The sequence below is a fragment of the Sinocyclocheilus anshuiensis genome, unplaced genomic scaffold (assembly GCF_001515605.1).
Source record: "Sinocyclocheilus anshuiensis isolate Anshui unplaced genomic scaffold, SAMN03320099.WGS_v1.1 scaffold262, whole genome shotgun sequence".
Lineage (NCBI taxonomy): Eukaryota > Metazoa > Chordata > Actinopteri > Cypriniformes > Cyprinidae > Sinocyclocheilus > Sinocyclocheilus anshuiensis.
The window spans coordinates 868,241-886,736 of NW_015547650.1; the positions used below are offsets into that span (position 1 = coordinate 868,241).

The 18,496-nt window shown below is 37.2% G+C and overlaps 1 protein-coding gene across 2 annotated transcripts in view; it reads left to right on the forward strand.

Moving 5' to 3' along the window:
- LOC107702005 (tumor necrosis factor receptor superfamily member 1B-like) overlaps positions 1–16,876 on the forward strand; it is an 18,096-nt gene extending 1,220 nt beyond the window's left edge. Inside the window, exons 2-9 of one of the 2 annotated variants that reach the window (XM_016504181.1) lie at positions 6,374–6,470; positions 8,807–8,932; positions 11,387–11,545; positions 11,970–12,060; positions 12,143–12,393; positions 14,121–14,198; positions 14,373–14,410; positions 16,347–16,876. In XM_016504181.1, coding sequence (XP_016359667.1) covers positions 6,374–6,470; positions 8,807–8,932; positions 11,387–11,545; positions 11,970–12,060; positions 12,143–12,393; positions 14,121–14,198; positions 14,373–14,410; positions 16,347–16,751 — 1,245 coding nt within the window. In that variant the 3' untranslated portion in view covers positions 16,752–16,876. The remainder of the gene's footprint in view (positions 1–6,373; positions 6,471–8,806; positions 8,933–11,386; positions 11,546–11,969; positions 12,061–12,142; positions 12,394–14,120; positions 14,199–14,372; positions 14,411–16,346) is intronic. The other variant, XM_016504182.1, reaches the window with a different exon arrangement.
- The last annotated feature ends 1,620 nt before the right edge of the window (positions 16,877–18,496 follow it).

Genomic DNA, 18,496 nt, shown 5'->3' on the forward strand with positions numbered 1-18,496 from the left:
CAATAATAACGTATTGAGTGTAAATTATAATTTTTATTTTATTATTTTATTATTAAATGGATGCCACCTTATTGGTACAATAAAGCCCTCCCTACACCTACCCTAACCCTACCCGATACTTTATTTTCAACTTTTTGATTATTTCCTTAATTTTTATTGAAAATAAATGCCTTTACGATGTGATACGAGATTTGAAAAGGGAGAAAAAAAAAGTTCGGCAAAAGGTGGGATCGAACCCGGGTCGATCGCGTCAAAAAGCCAACGGCACACGCTTATCCAACTGCGCCACTGGAGCTGATGACTTACAACCACTTTTAACTAAATGTAAATATACACTCCGTATTTTTTATTCCAGAGTAAGGGCAATTCATACAATACATTTAAACTGAGCTACTTTAATACCATCTCCGAACTTTCTACCAGGACTCTGCTGCTCTTCGGCTGGTTCTTCCTGTATACGTTAATTGACAGATGTCTCATCCAGTCAGCAGTGAGTATCCCAAACCAATGGCGCTGTCTCAAACTATACCTACCTTTTCCGGTTTGTCTGATTTGTCGTTGTGTTTTCTGACTTGTTAATTTGTTTTAGGATTTGTCTTTGTGTTTTATGACTTGTTGTTTTGTTTTCGAATTTGTCATTGTGTTTTCTGACTTGTTATAATGTTTTCTGAATTGTTGTTGTGCTTTCTGAATTGTTATTTTGTTTTTTAGACTTGCATTTGCGTTTGTAATTTGTTGTTTTCAGAATTGTGATTTGCTTTGCACTTCTCGGCCACCATAGTTTTGCTTATCACGTGCATAGGCTACTTTAGTGCGCTTTCTACCTAGACCTAGTATGCTGCCTACAAGCATTTCAATGCCCAGTTTTCCCCAGTGTTAACTATGCAAATGATAAATAAATGCCTCTTGACTCTTGACGTAGAACATTGTGGGTGGCATAGTGACCTAATGTACTACAAGTCTTGACATCTTATATAGGAATTATAGACATCTTAAAACATAGCGGTTTGGGCAGCTACCTAAATTATATATATATATATATATATATATATATATATTTTTTTTTTTTAATGAAGGAAAATCTCGTGACCTGCCTACCTATATGGCATATTTGGGATCATAAATCATAATGTAACTGCCTGTAAACAGCATTTTCAAGTGTCGTTGGCAAAACAAATTGAGCTGGGCATCATAAGTATTTCACAGCATTTTTGGCCACAACATTGGAAAAACGAAGTGAGTCACCCACCCAAACTGCATTCTTGAGAATCATGGGTATTTTAAAAAATAGCATGCTTAGATAACATTTTGGGCATCTTGGGCACTACTAGTCTACTTAGACTCTATGTTTGGTCTTCATCAAAACCCAGCAAGCTTGCCTACCCAGGTGGTATTTTTGAGAACGGTGGTCTACATGAAAAACTAAGTGACCTGCCTACCTAGATGGCTCGGGCATCATAATATACTGCCTAGACAGCATTTCTGGTTGTCTTTGGCAAACCAAAATGAGCTGGGCATCATAAGACCCTGTTGAAAAAACAGCGTATGCTGGTAAGGTATGTCTTGAAGCATGGCAGCTGGTTTAAGCTGGTCCTTTGTTGGTCATGAGCTGGTTATGAGCTGGTCCTGAGTGAGAGCCAGTTGCTTAGGACCAGCACCTGACCAGGACCAGCTTAAAGCAGCTCAAACCAGCTGTCATGCTTCAAAACATACCTAACCAGCATACAGTATGCCGTTTTTTTTAGTGTGCCTACACAGCATTTTTGGGCAAAACTAGTGAACTACCTACCCAAACGGCAATGTTTAGCATCATAAGTATCTTAAAGGGGTGGTTCACTGTTTTTTTTCTAGGCTTGATTGTATTTATGGGGTGCAGTCTAACATGTGTTAATGCTTCATTTTTTTTAAAACGCATTATTTTTCATATAATTTACCTTTATTCCACACCGCTCTGTCCCTTCTCTGAGAAAAGCGCTGATTATTTTCTTCTTTTATGAAGCCCCTCCCTCAGAAATACGGGATGGGCTCTGATTGGTTAGCTAGCCCAGTGTGTTGTGATTGGCTAAACCGCCTCTAGTGCACTTCTAACGCAACATTACACACTAATTAACGTTAAAAAAGTGAAATCGCAATGACAGCATTTTGGGCACAAGCACCACTCTACTTAGACCGTATCTTGTCATAATGGGCATATGCGAAACCCAGCATACTGCCAATCTAGATGGCCTGTTTTTGGGAAAAACCAAGTGACTTGCCTACCTAGATGGCATCATAAAGCATAATATACTGCCTGCATGGACTGGCAAAACAAAGTGTGCAACAATAGACATGGGATTTTTTTCTTAGTTTGAAGAACCTTTTTCCACTTTAAAGTTTTGTGGAATGAAAAGATTCTGTGGATGTTCTTTGTGGAACCCTTGATGCCAATAAAGAAACTTTATTTTTAAGAGTGTAGGTATCTTAAAATATAGTGGGCTGTCTATTTAGGCAACATTTTGGGCATGATGGGCATAGGCGAAATCTATTCATCTACAGTGCCTACATAGACAATATTGTTGGACATAAGCATCTGGAAAAACCCAACGAGCCCTACAAAGACCGCAGTTCTCGCCATCATAACCCAGTGTGCAGCATCTTTGGGCATCAGGGTGATAAGCTGCCTACCGCAAGTGCTGTCTAGAACGGAAGTATCCAGTGTAATGTCGAATCATTTTTCTAGCTAGTTTTTCTTGTGGTCTAGATTGAGAAGGTGGGGAGTTCACGTACATCACAGTTTAACTAGAACACATCCGCGTACTTTACCACATATCAAGTAAGAATGTAAATGAAGCCTTGTTAAACAGCCCTGTTTCTGTCTCTTTAGTCACCTCTTTAAAAACTTACACTGCAGGTTCCACTTGCTCTGCTTGTTATAATTCCACGTACATGATCTACAAGTCATGGGAAAATAAACCTGCTTTGACTGAAAAACTTGCTGAAGCTCAGAACAAAGAGCACGCAGTTGCTTAAATAATAAAAAGATTCATGCACAGATTACTGAATGATCTTGATTAGGTTGCATGCATTTTTAACAAGAAACACGTGTGTGCTTTTTACATGCAGTGTGTAAATATGTTAGGGCTTGTTGGTGTAATCGACTCAGAGAGAGGCTTTTACTCTGGTTTGGTTGGCTTACAAGGATGCTGATAAAGTAAAGATAAGCGCTCAGTCTCCGGTTTTCAGTAAAGCGCACAGTTGCATGGAGGAAGTCTGCTGGCCTGTATATGTGGGTCGTTTCCCAGTAACACACCTCAACAATTTCCTCTTAACATCTTCAGTGTTTGTTGTTTGGCTGAGAAGACTTGTCAATGGTTTTAGAGATGATGCAGTCATTTTTCGTAACGTCTAATCTGTTTGATTATATCAGGATGTGAATTTCTTGCAGACATTGTTTTCATAAGCTAAAATTTTTATTTGATGTTGACTTAAATGGTAGCCCTTTTATCTCATACAGTTTTTTTCAGTCAGTTATAAATGAGTCATTTGTCAGAAGAACCCACCACATGAGTTGAGTGTGTCATTCGATTGCGACAATTCTTAAATCATTCTGTGCAATTTGGTCTGTGGCAGAAAGTGCAATCCTCTGGCAACTTCCTTTTTTAGATGCAGAGATCAGTAATAGTGCCGATACAGACTCAAAACTCTGTGAGAGATCTTGCTGAATCCACCTTTAACCATTTGAGGGTTCACACTGAGAATTGTGGGAAATACTAGGCCTTTGAAATGTGATTTGTAATGATTTTGCGTTAAACTTGATTGCATTGCAACACTTGTTTCTATGGGAGTTCAGCTGCAAACATACATTTACTCTTGACTGCTGCAAAAAATATGCATAATTTTTTTTAAGCATAATACAATTAGTATTTTACATTGATTCTGAGGTAAAGAAAAAATGTGACCTGGATATGTTTTGTAAGATTTGCTTTGGTGGATATCAAACAATCTGGAAAAATAAAACAAATACAATTCTGACAGTTTTTTTCTCAGTATTGCTTTATATAAATTCGCAATTCTGACTTTTTTCTCAAAATTGGGTGATATAAACTAGCAATTTAGATTTTTTTTATAAACTCGTGATTGCAAAATATAAATTTGCAACTGTGAGAAAAAAGTCATAAATGCAGGATATAAATTAGCAATTGCGAAAAAAATATATCTATTGCAGTTGTGAGTTTATATACCACAATTCTGACTTCATAACTCACAATGGCGAGTTTGTTGCATAAAAAAATCTGAATTGAGAAGTGTAAACGGTTGCAAGAAAAAATTCAGAGTTGCGAGATATAGTTGCAAATACCTTCTTTTTATTTTTTATTCAATGGCGGAAGCGTGCTTCCATACAAATATGATAATCATATCAAGAAATATCATAAATGACCTCTTGGTAAATTTGATCAGTGGCAAGTTTTGAAAGCAGATAAACAAATTTAAGCTGGACTTTCAGAGCAGTCAAAAAGTTCCCGACATTTTACAAAAGTCCCTTTGCTTTTCCTCTGAACAGCTTGTCTGGTTTCCCGATCTGAGTTTCCCAGTCATTACTGTTTTTCCCGTACTAATTTGCACGTTATTATTTAGCTTGTTAACAGTCATTTCCTTCTGATTTCACTTCTGCTTTTGATCTCCTCTGCATAACCTCCCCCACCCCCCCCATTCATTTGGAGTTCTGCATGGACACCTACTGCACTCAGACACCGCAATCCGCAGAGTCTCTGTATGCATGCAAATCTGTCAGGACAGACCCAGTATAGTGGTCAGAACTTAGGTCATTAAAGGTCAGATAAACCTCAGTCTTTTATCTTTGCCACACTCCATTGCCCTTCGCCCATTTTGGCCATTCGTATCGGTTCACGGCACTTTCCACTGCAAAAACGCCATGCGTGTGGTTGACCTCTTAACTGTGTAGGCTAAAGGAATGTAGAATATAAAGTCAGTTACTTCATTCTGTCATTTCCAAATCCTACTGACCAGCGTGAGAATGTCATAATGCAAAATTTGCATAACAAATTTTTCAGATCAGTAATTATTGTGCCAACATCTAAACTATATATGTCCCATTTCCTTTCAGTAAATTGTCATGTTTATTCATATCTATGTTTACATCAGCAACAGCATGGAAAAACCCATACTGGTCAAATTCAAATGGTATCACAGATTTGAATGTGTCAAATTAATACCTTCCAATGGTGATTCCCGTTTGTTGATATCAGGGTGGCTGTTGGCTAATATTATGCTAAGATTTTTATAATTACTTTATAGTGCTGTCAAACGATTAATCACGATTAATCGCATCCAAAATAAAAGTTTTTGTTTACATAATATATGTGTGTGTGTACTGTGTATATTTATTATGTATATATAAATACACACACATGCATGTATATATTTAAGAAAAATATGTTACGTTTATATATTAAATATATTTATTTATATATGATATAATTTATATGAATATAAATATATACATGTAAATATTTTCTAAATATACGCTGTATGTGTGTGTCTTTATATATACATAATAAATATACACAGACAGTACAAACACTTAAATTATGTAAACAAAATTTTTTATTTTGGATGCAATTAATCGCGATTAATCGTTTGACAGCACTATTACTTTACAAAAGCTTATTTTATAAAATTGTGGTTGAAAAAAAAAGCAATACACTGGCATTAATTTTTCAGTGCATATATAAAGTTTTCATTTAGCTGAAACTGAAAATAAAATGAAATTAGGGTACTTTCAACTCTTTATGATAAATTGATAAATTAATTGATCATAGTAAAGTCCTTCGGCAATGAGCCGCCTCTCAAAATTTTAGCGAAACCTTTTTTTTTTTTGTACAACACTAAAAAAATTTTTTTCATTCATTGATAAAGCTGTTAGTAGATTCTTGCTGACACAAAAGGTTGTGTTTATGTTAAACTGCGAAGCAGGTAAATTTATCATTATCAAAATGACTATATATCAGCCACTTAATCGGTTTGGCTGATATATCAGTTTGTCACTTGTTAATGAGCTTCTTTTTTGTAGCTGACAAGTGCAAATCTGAAACTATCACATCAGCGTTTTCAGTACAAATGGATATTTGTACTGTTTTTGACATATTTCATGTAAACATGTGAACCTTGTGCAAAAGCCTGCGCCAAATAAACTGTCTAAACTAAAGACTCTAGTAGCAGCATTTGCGTCCTTGGGAAAAGACTCAGAGAAGACGTATATTGTGACTATGAGGAAGTGGTGGGCAGTGTTTCGTTCACAAGACAAGAATCAGTTCCTGATAATCCAAGGAAAATGTCAGTGATATTTTTGGCTTTTTCCCCTTTGTTTTCATAGATACCTCTGCCATATGGATCAGTTGGAACATGTAACAATGCATCCTCCGAATATTACGTCAGACACCTGGAACTGTGCTGCAGTAGATGCAAACCAGGTAGGTCGTAAAGCACAGAGCGTAGGAGAGAATGTAAACATTTGTGTTTAATTTACAAGGAAATATCACTGTTTTTATGACATTTTGAAGCAACTCCAAGTTTTGTGGCCAGTTGCATAAACTACTTAGACTAGTCTTAAAAGTTAGTCATCCAATTTTTTTCATCAAGACTGGTCATAACTTTAAGTCAGTTACATAAAATAGTATACTTGTCTAATTTAAATCTGAAAAGTAAGACTGATTACCACTTGGTTAACTGCTAGTTAAGCCTGCAATACGCCACACAATTTTTACTCCAATTTTCCACCCAATTACAGTCTGGAGAAGTCCACGCTAGTTGGCGAAAGTCAAAGCCAGTCAGCTGATTTGAGTTGACAGATTTTCATAGAAAATCACTTAGTGTATGATGGTCACAGACTCTGATTTTTTTAGCTTCAGACTCTAAATCCACCCAGTCGGAGAAAATCAAACATGTTTGAAATTTTCAGCCAATTTTAGAACACACATTGTTTTCATTTGTCACTCGTTTCCTAGCAACAAGCCGCACGTTTCTGTGTGAGTTTGTTGTGATCGGAACGACTTCAAAGTCTGCTAGAGTATCGTCTAGTGGTGTGCGATATATATCGTCTGCGATAATATCGTAATTGTTGTTTTAACGATGTGCGATTTTACATTATCGAGTATTTTGCAAAAACCATTCAAAACATCCCTACAGAGCGCACGCATACATTACGTGAAGTCTAGACTAGTGCGTGTGCGCATTTAGAGTGCGTTCTTTCACTGCATGATTCAGTCTATTAAAATGCATTTAGAATGATCACAAATTCAAGACATGATGGCAGAAAATGTATATATTTATACCACTTCATATAGTTATTCAATTTCACACGAAGAGTGCCGTTTTTCTCCAAAAAATACCATGATTACAAATGTGACATTGAATTCAATAAACAATAAGTTAATTAAGAGACTTACGTTTTAGACACCACATTGCTTGTTTTTGTATCGTCATCGATAAAATCCCAGAAAATATATTATTTTTTGTCAATATCGCACACCCCTAGTATCGTCCTCAGTCGTTTAGTGTATGATGGCCAGTGTTTTAAAAATCTGTTCAGATTTTAAAAGTCGTGTAGTGTATTCCAGCCTTTAGTCAAACTACTTCTTAAAGCCCTAAACACAATGCACGATTTTCGGCTGTCCCAGACGAAAGATTGGCATCGTGAAACGATCGTGGCTCCTAATCGGTGGTCCTGTGTCGTACAGTGACAGAGGTTCAAAGACGGCCGTTGTCACGATCTTGCGACCAAAGATACAGCATGATCATCGCACAGTGTGTTTGCTGGTACGATCAGGGCCATTTCTAGCCAATTTGACGCCCTAGGCAAAATTCCTATTGCCAATAGATTTGGATACTATATACTATACTACTACATATTGTTTAGATATTGTCAATGGCTACTTTTTTGTCTTTATCTGTTTTTTGTTCAATTTTTTTGTTGTTGTTTCTTGAAACATTGATTTAAAGTGTCAGTTATTGCATTATTATTTCAGTCAAACCTATAAAACCCCTTTGTTACCCCAAACTACATATAAAAGCTTTATCAGTGGCATAAAAGTAACCAATGCAGCTACTTAATCATTTGGCTCCAAATGCAAACTTTGCATGCAACAATCAGGCAGCAATTGACAGCACTCTGATCTAGTGACATACAGGCATCGTCAGATTGACAGTACTCTAGCCCAATAATGTTGGGGGATCCAGTGGGGGCGGCAGTCATATTTCAGGGTGACCGTGCCACTCTTTATCACAACCCTGCTAAAAGTGCCAGTACGTGCGCTCATTGGCGCCCCTTTAGCTGGTGGCGCCCTAGGCGACCGCCTAGCTCGCCTATGCCTAGAAACGGCCCTGGGTACGATCCACGTTTACTGACCAACCAATAAAAATGCGACATGAAATCAACGCGACTAAAACATAAAACTGCTTACCTCAAGCTCTTATGCCTTCCTCTTTCGCTGCTTCCACTTTTTTTCAGCACACATAAAAAAATACAACTGCTAAAGCGTGATTTATCATGCTTTTTGTGTACTACTAGCGCATACTGATGACGTTTTATTCTTCTATAGTAACGTGTGTCATATCGTACGAGTCAATAGGTGTCATCATCGTACAGTGTACACACACGTCGTAACCAGGTTTATTAGATCCATGTCGCACAATGTGACATGCAGTGATTTTATACAGGATTGCTAAAATCGTGCAGTGTGTTTTGGGCACAGTCTTAACATTGTGACTAATTTATAACTGACCTCTGAAGTATTTATATTTATTCTAGGGACTCGTCTGGTGTTTGAGTGCACTAGTAATTCGGACACCATCTGTGAACCCTGCCAAGATGGACATTACTCAGAAAATCTGAACCATTTTCCCAACTGTTTCTCTTGTCGAAAGTGTAGAGATGGTGAGTTGACTATTTTAATAAAACACTCCACGGTCAAAAAGGCTTGTTTCAGTACTAATCTGGAATTGGTATACATCTAAGGGTGTTTTCACATATAGTTTGTTTTAAAAGAACCAAACCCAGTTCACTTAAAGGGATAGTTCATCCAAAAATGAAAATTCTGTCATTAGTTACCCTCAAATAGTTCCATACCCATAAGACCTTCGTTTTTCTTTGGAACACAAATTAAGATATTTTTGATGAAATCCAAGAGCTTTCTGACCCTGCATAGACAGCAACACAACTAACACGTTCAAGGTCCAGAAAGGTAGTAAGGACATTGTTAAAATAGTCCATGTGACATCAGTGGTTCAACCGTAATTTGATGACGCTATGAGAAAACTTTGTCCGCAAAGAAAACAAAAATAACAACTTTATTCAACAATTTCTGTGCCTTGAACTTGGTAGTTGTGTTGCTGTGTTCCGAAGATGAACAAAGGTCTTACGGGTTTGGAACGACATGAGGGTGAGTAATTAATGACAGAATTTTCATTTTTAAGTGAACTATCCCTTTAAGTGAACCAGATGAAAGTGAACTTGCTTGGAAATTGTGTTATGTGCACAACTTTTCTCCCCACAAAGAAATTTTGTGGAATAATTCTAATATTTTAATCAGAAACAAATCCTTTTTTTATAGACAAGTGGTATGATAGAGGTATTACCTTTGTTTTGGATTTATTTAAAAATGATGGCACTATACTGGAGTATGAAGAATTTAAGACATTGTCTCCAAGTTATGTGCACTTATTTAAAACATACCTTTGCTTTAATGAGAGAAAAACAGTTATGCCTAAACTTTTATTGGATGGTGTTTGTCTTTTTGATAGAAAATGTAACAGAGTAATGTAACAATTGCCTTCTATGTTTACTGTTTACACATCCCCTAGATGTAACATTTTTAGTATAATCTTTTTGACAATATTCAGGGGAAGAGAGCATGGTTACTGCCTGAAAAAAATATTGTATTTCTAATAAAATCTAGACTTTGCCTAGATTTCATGTCCATGTTTCATTACCCCTATTATTAAATCTTTTAAAGGGATAGTTCACCCAAAAATTAAAATGACCCTATAATTTACTCACCCTCGAACCCTCCTAGGTGTATATGACTTTCTTCTGTCAGATGAATACAATCTCAGTTATATTAAAAAATGTTCTGGCTCTTCCAAGCTTTATTATGGCAGTGATGGCTGTTGATATTCAATAGTACAATAAAATAAAGTGAATCCATCCATCATAAAAAGTGCTCCACACGGTTCCGGGGGGTTAATAAAGGCCTCCTGAAGTGAAGCAATGCATTTGTGTAAGAAAAATGTCTAAAGCTAGAGATTACGGTTTATAAAGTTTTAAATATATATATTTTTCTTACACAAATGCATCAATTCGGTTCAGGAGGCCTTTATTAACCCCCCGTGGAGCACTTTTTATAATGGATGGATGCACTTTATTGGACTTCAAAATCTCAACACCCATTCACTGCCATTATAAAGCTTGGAAAAGCCAGGACATTTTTTAATGTATCTCCGATTGTATTTGTCTGAAAGAAGAAAGTCATATACATCTAGGATGGCTTGAGGGTGAGTACGGTTCGCTTTTGGGTCCTTTTAGGGGGTCTGAAATCACTTGGTTTGGTTGGTTCACATTTACAGCCTGAACCGAGCTCTGTTTGGAGGGCTCAAATTAACTAGGTTTGAAAACACCCTAAAAGAAACAGCTCATCCAAAATCCTTGTGGTCTTCCAAACCCTTATGAATTTCTTTTTTTGGTAAACCACAAAATGAGAAGTTCAGCACCTCACTTTTCTGCTCAATGAAAGTGAATGGTGAGCAGAGGCTTTCAAGCTACAAAAATGACTTAAATGTTTGGCTGTTCCTCACACAAAGCTACCATATGTCTGAAGAGTAAATGATGACAGAATTTGCATTTTTGTATGAACTAGTGCTTTAAGTCAAATATTAAATATACATTTACATATTAAACGTAAACGACATGCTGATTTCCACAACTTTACTAATTTGAGGACTGTTTACCATATAGTTTTATATCGCTTATGAATTTACAGTAACACTTTACGATAACGTCCCTGTAGTTAATGTTAGTTAATTCATTAACGATGAGCAGTACATTTGTTACAGTATTTATTAATCTTTGTTAGTTTTTAAAAATACAACTGTTCATTGTTAGTTTCGTTTAAATAAGGTCCATTAAATAATATTGACGTTAATATTGCATTATGTTGAAATTAATATGAACTTTCATAAATGCTTCAGAAGTATTTTTCATTCTTGGTTCATGTTACCTAATATAGTTAACCAATGTTAACAAATGGGACTTCAAATAAAATGTTACCGAATTTTCTTGTATTTTTTCCCCATTAAATTTCTAACGGACTTGCTGTTCGTTTCTTCTGGTTAGTGAAAGGACTGATTTATGGCAAAAACTGCTCTGCTGATACCAAAGCTGTTTGCGTTTGCAAGCCTGGGATGTTCTGTTCTAAACGTAATTTCAATCAAGAATGTGAGGAATGTAAAAAATATAGATCCTGCAAACCCGGTGAATATGTCGCCAAAGAAGGTAAGAGGCTAAATAATCTAGCTATTGTACACAAACACTTACATGTGTGTAGTCAGAATTGGAGTTGTGTAGCCTTTAGTCTATGTCTGTTAGCTCTAAACTCACCAACACAAGTAAAAGTTGACGAAATTCACTTTTAACACATTCACATCTAAAATATACAGTCTCTTCTGGGAAAATAAAAGACTTTTGTCCAATAAAATGCTCTAGTTTTCAAATGCCCTTCCCCTCAATATCTACACCCACTAATACAACAAGTAGGAAATGATTTCCAGTTATTGGCTATTTAAACTAGCATTTTCATTGGGAAATAAATCTATTTATCCAGTCAAATACATAAAGTCATTTGATGCATTATTTGAACATTTGTTTTAATAGGCTAATGCCATGTGTTATCATCATTTTGCTGTGTTTGTGAATGCAGGATCACCTATATCTGATGTCAAGTGTGCATTGTGTCCGTCTGGAACGTTTTCAAACCACAGTAATGCTGAGCGGTGTAAACCACAAACGCAGTAAGATGCAAATGGAAAGAAAGACTCACTACTTACAAATGCACACACATGCATATGGCTTATTTGTCTTTTTCTCTGTTAGATGTGAAGGCAGGTCAGTTTTAAGACTTGGCAGCTCTACAACTGACACATTGTGTGAGATGACACCACCACCATCACCCAAGTATCCTCAGCCAAAACCGAGTAAATTATGGAGCCAAACGGAGGAAACACAGCACATGAACATGACCACCACCACATCTCTGCCTCCATCGAGCAGCGCGACACCAAGCACATCAACAACACTCAGCAAAAGTCGATCCCCTGACTCAAAAGAGATGATCTACTATATTGGTAAATATGAGGCCATGTCACTAGAATTTAGTTTACAACCCATATAAAAGTACCACAGTGTTACCATGCTATCAGAATAACATTTGCTATGGGGGAAATAAGTCACTTTTTACAAAGGTCAGTTAAAGAGTTGCGAAAATTTAGCAAATATGATTGAATGCTGTGATCAGCCTATCAGAATCAAATATTTCAAAGTGGCATTTAATATAGTTCAACAGTGCCCACCCACTTTTTCAGCAGCTTTGGTTCCATAAGTACTTTTCCTATTCATTTTTTTTTTCCAAAAGGATTTTTAAAAAGTCTGTTAAACTGTTTTAAGCCATGAACCAAACCAATAAGCTATGAAGTGAATCACATTACAATTGATTTGAAACAAAAAAGTATTTGAAAATTAAGCGAAAAGACAAAGACTATGTACTTTTTTTTTTTTTTAATGAGGGGGAAAAAAGAAGTACAATCTGATGAAGCATTGTGATTTACAAAATCTCATTAAAAATGATGGCTAATTGGTGGTACAAAGATTGACTCTCCAACAGCTAACAGAGAACATCCTCAGAAGATTCTGGCAAGGTTCTCTTGAAGTTATGAATAAAAGTTCATCTAGTAACATTAATAGAATGTTCGTTCAAAGTTATCTGGTCTTCTAAAAACAAAATTTTTTAAATGTTCCTAGTTGTTTCAGAAAACATTCAAAAGTAACATTTCCATAATGTTTGCAAAATGATAAAGTGGAATGTTCCCTTAAAGGGGTCATATGATGCGATTTCAATTTTTCCTTTCTCTTTGGAGTGTTACAAGCTCTTGGTGCATAAAGAAGATCTGTAAAGTTGCAGACTAAAGTCTCAAATCCAAAGAGATATTCTTTATAAAAGTTAAGAGTCAACCACGCCTACCTAAAACGGCTCGTTCTAACACGCCCCCACATGTCTACGTCACGATGTGGGAAGATTTGCATAATGCCGCCCAAATGTTCACACAAAGAAAGAAGGCGTAACTTTTATTCTCGCTGTAGTATTGTTGCTGCCGCCGCCATGTCGTGAAGACTCTGTGTTTTGTTGTGAAAGCGAATCTACTTTGTTTGGCCTTCCAAAAGAGGACAATATCGCTTCGTCATGCCTGGAGCTGATCCGTGCTGGTCACTTAAACACATTTCATTACACCAAATACACAAAATAATGTTCTTTTTAGCAGCATCATATGACCCCTTTAATGTTCATATATGACATTTTTTAAACATTTTAAAAAGTTGAAGTTTTGACTTTTTAGAGAACATTCAGAAATAACATTCTCATAACTCACTGGGAATGTTCTTAGAACATATTTTTGTTAGCTGGATTTATATAATTCGCAATGCTTCATTCACAAAGAGTATTTTTAGCGCAATTTGCAGTTCCCCAATTACTGGAAATTTCTCTGCACAATGAGGAAGATGTAGTTTTTCATCTGGAATTCTGCTGATAAACATGATTATTTAAAAAACGCAGGCTGATGGCTTCAGCAACAGCATATGCCATTGTAGCTCACAGCAGGTCTTTTTTTTTTTAAGATTTGTGAGTTATCGTTAAAAAAGCATTTCCCTTCTGGAGAAAATTAGACTTTTATTTTTCTAGAACCAGACTATTGCACTCTATGAGTGATAGTATTTAAATTGTACTTCATGGAGGTGCTTTAAAGAATAGTATAATAGTTTTCTTCTCTGATTCTGTCTTTTTCTCTGTGCTCTCCAGTCATTGTTGTGTGCGTGCTGGTTTTGCTGACATTGGCAGTGACGGTGATTATCGCTTGCAAGTTACGAAAGAGGAAAGGTACTGTAGGCATTTTCATTTCAATTTTAACAGACTGAGATCAGAAAAATGATTTCGGTTGCTGAGTTAAATGTTATCAGCACTTTAGATTCAGATTAGCTTCTCTTGTAATCAGCATCATTAATTATGCGAAATGATCACCTTAGGTGACGTCTTTTTACTTTGTTCCTCCAGCAGGTTTACAAAAGGTTCCGATCACAGATGCCAACAAGGTACGCTTTCAAGTTCGTATTGCATATTATGTACTGCATACAATGAAAAATTATAGCAAGATGTAGCTAGAGTACATCTCATTTTCTTCCCTTTAAAGAAATCGCATACTACAATTTTTTTCTGCCATACAAAAATATACATTGCATGCATAATTGTTAGGCAAGTTGATATTCTTACTATTTTTTTTTCAAGCACTTTTTACCAATTCCAAACCACATCAATCTTAATAACTACTATTAATTTTGTATATAATCATTTATAAGTGATATATAGTGAAAAACGCCTTATATTCAGGTGTGCATAATTATTGAGCATGTTGCTAAAAAAGAGAGATTCAACACACTGAAAAGTCACAAATTATTAAATGCCCATGAGAAGGATGAAATACTATAGAAATTGCGGTCACACTTTATTTTAAGGTTCAGTTCTCGCTATTAAAAAAACTAACTATTAACTATGAATTTTGCCTCAATAAACTCCTAATCTGCTGCTTATTAATAGTTAGTAAGGTAGTTGTAGGGATGTAGAATATGGTCATGCAGAATATGTGCTTTATAAGCACTAATAAACAGCCAATATGTTAATAATAATAAGCATGCTAATAAGCAACAGTGATAATTGGTCCCTATACTAAAGTGTTACCAAAATTGCAAAATTAAGGTGTGACAGTTGGACAAGAAATTGCTCCTTGGGGCAGCAGGGTCACAAAAAAGATATTAACTGCTAAAGATTTAAAGAAGTAAGGTGAAGAATTAAACAATCAGGAACCTTTTAATCTCCAGTAGCACCGTTTTCCAGAACTGCGAATGACCTGGAGTCTCCTGAAGTAAGCTGAAGTGTCTTGAAGTACATGAAGACTGATTTGTAAGGAAGGGCAGATTGAGGTTGAGAGTGACTCTTGAGGTACCAGCACCAGTTCAAGTCAGACAACAGAGGCGGTGGCGAGGAAGTCATGGTGTGATCTGCTACTAACAATGAGCATGATGAACCTGGACTTAAAATGAACTCCCAAAAACTTACTGAAAAATTCTGGAAGATTAATTATTGTGATAAACAGTGATATAAGAGGAAGTGGTGCTGGTCCCCCAGGAGTCCCTCTCAACCTCTTCACGTACCTCACAACACTTCATCTTGTGATTCTTATTAAGCGGGGCTCATGTTTCAGGATTCCTTTAGCAAAGTCTCTGAGAACCTGACACCTTGTACTTATAGAGACTCCTTATAGAGTGTGCCGTTCTGGAAATCGCAGTGGCACTGGAGACTAAAGGGTTCCTGATGTTTAATTCTCGCTTTAATACCTAATTCTTCACCTTCATTTTTGACTTTTTAGTGTGTTAAATCTCTTTTTGGCCCATGTGAATATAAGGCATCTTTCAGCAAAATTAAAAGATGTGGTTTGGAATTGATAAAAAAAATATGATCAACTTGCCTAATAATTATGCATGCACAGTAGTTGTTTTCTTCCATAGAAAGGAATAGCATGCTAGCATACTACTCTTACTATTTCTGCTAAATATAGATACATATCTTGTTTTCTTTCATAGACAGAAATAGCATACTACTCCTACTATAAAGATGTATTAAGAGTGTAATTCTTATTTTCTTCCATTTAAAGGAATAGCATACTACTCTTACTATTTCTGCTTTTTTGTTTTTATTTCAGAAAAGGTAGTATGCTAGTATGCTCTTCTCTGTATATTGTACAACAACAAATCCTTCAAACATTACTAATTTGTCACATGACCTCATTTCCACATTGCATATTTAACTCAGAGTGTCTTGCATTTATCATCTAAGAACTAAATGCGGTTGTTTTGCATTTTTGCATTAGTCTAATCAAATAATGTGGAAAAAATATTGAATGGCATATCAAATTAAGCACATTGCATTTTGGGATACTCATTTCATCGCTTTCCCATCTCTTGTTCTCTTCAGCTGGAGCAAGATGCCTCAGCGAGCGGCACACCTGATTATCAGCGCCTGTTACCCGTCGACAGGTGCCAGAAGGAGCCGTCCATGACTTCATCGGACAGCCAGAGTCAGCCAGACTCAAGTCACAGCAGCGCTGACTGGATGGAGCGCACCAGTCAGGAGGAGTCCATACCAGAGCAGCCGTCTGTCTCCAACCCCATGGTCAATCTCAGCATCACGGCCACCTTCAACTGCCAGCTGAACCCGACGACAGCGTCCTGCTCCATCCCTCTCAACACATCCACACGGACACCCCATGTTGAAGCTCCGGTGCCGCTTTCTCAAGAAGAGGTCTGTATATCCTGCCAGCAAGAGGACGGCAAAGAAGCTCTGCAGTCAGTGCAGGAGAGCGGCCCGTGTGCCTTCTGATTACACTGATCAAATGCGTTTAGAGAAATGCACTTGCGAGTTCCTAAATGCAATGTAATGTTAAACAGATAAAAAAAGACATGTATTGCATTATTTCAAAAAAAATTTAATCACCTTAAAATAAAAATTGCTGGGTCTCGGGCCATCCAAGATGTAGATGAGTTTGTTTGAAATGTAGTATTACGTGACTTGCTCACCAATGGATGCTCTGCAGTGAATGGGTGCCGTCAGAATGAGAGTCCAAACAGCTGCTAAAAACATCACAATAATCCACACGACTTTAGTCCATCAATAAACATCTTGTGAAGTCAAAAGCTGTGAAACAAACCCATCATGAAGACGTTTTTAACTTCAAACTGCCACTTCCAGCTAAAATATGAGTCCTCTATTCATAATACTGCTTTCTCCAGTGAAAATGTCACCTCGTCTGAATCAGGAGAGAAATATGCACTGATCACAGTTCACACAGTTCTGAACAAATATGTTAGTGGATTTTAATGTGAGAGTACAGCAGGGGATGGACTTTTTCACTGGAGGAAGTGTTATTATGAATTATGGATGGACTAATATTTTGGATCCATTGGTGAGCCAGTGATGTAATGATCATTTTTTTACAAATGTGGCCCAATGAAAAACAAACTCGTCTGTATCTTTAATGGCCTGAGGATGAACTCATTTTCAGCAAACTTTCATTTTTGGGTGAACTATTCTTTTAATATGTAAGTCTGACATGTAAAATAGATTGATGTGTAAGCTCACATATTACTAAAGCGCTAATTGGTGTTTTTCTCCGTCCGATGCTTGTATCTGAAGAGCAGGGTGGTTGAAGGCAGATTTAGTTTTGTTTCGAGTAAATTGCACTTGCACATAATTGCTGGCACCCCTAACAAAGTAATAATTTGCATTAGATTTTATGCCAAAAGTCTATTGCGCAAAACTCACCAAGTAGGTTAAGTTGACAATACTGATAATTTAACGTACCAAATATTGGCCCTATTGACATATTGGTCGACCACTAGTGCAAATTCTTTTTTATTAGTGAAGTTTCATTGTAAAGTGTTATGATTACTATCTCTCTTCAGTAATTGTCATTGACATTTGATAAGGAAAAAGTTTTTACACCTCCCTGGATAGACTAAATCAATGATATTTCTATATATATACTGTAGATATATGAAGCTAACGCCACCCAGTGGTTGTTGTTCCCTTTCAGTCAGTCACGTTCGACGTTACGTCAGTCGTGACTGACGAATTGGGATCTCGCCCGAGAGCCCAATCACCTTCGAGTGTTAACTAAACAAGCCAATGACAGTTGGCGTGCGTGTTTCGCCACGCGCACCCCGCCCCGCAGCGCGGGTATAAAAGGAGAGCGCGTGCAAACGCACATCAGCTTTTCGCTTCGGAGCCGAGCCTTCTACTAGGACGAATCTCCGCGAGTGTCTGCAAAGAAACAGCCTAGCGTTGGTGTTACGACGCGTCAGCGGGGGTTGCCATTCAGTGCTGCTCACCTTCGGCGTGCTGCAGCTGCCATTCTGCGGTCTCGCCGCGACCTCCCCTGGGCGCTTCAGCGCTCTCTCTAAAAGAGTGAGTTTTCTTCTAAAAGAGCAATTTCTGCCGTCCTCACCACCCTCAACGGGGGAGCGGCCCAAGGCTATGTGGACATCCCCCCAGTCGAGCGCGCTATTGCTATGCAGTTCTGCCCGCAAAGCGCCGCCGCCTGGAGAGGTAGTCCACGCCTTCCGTCC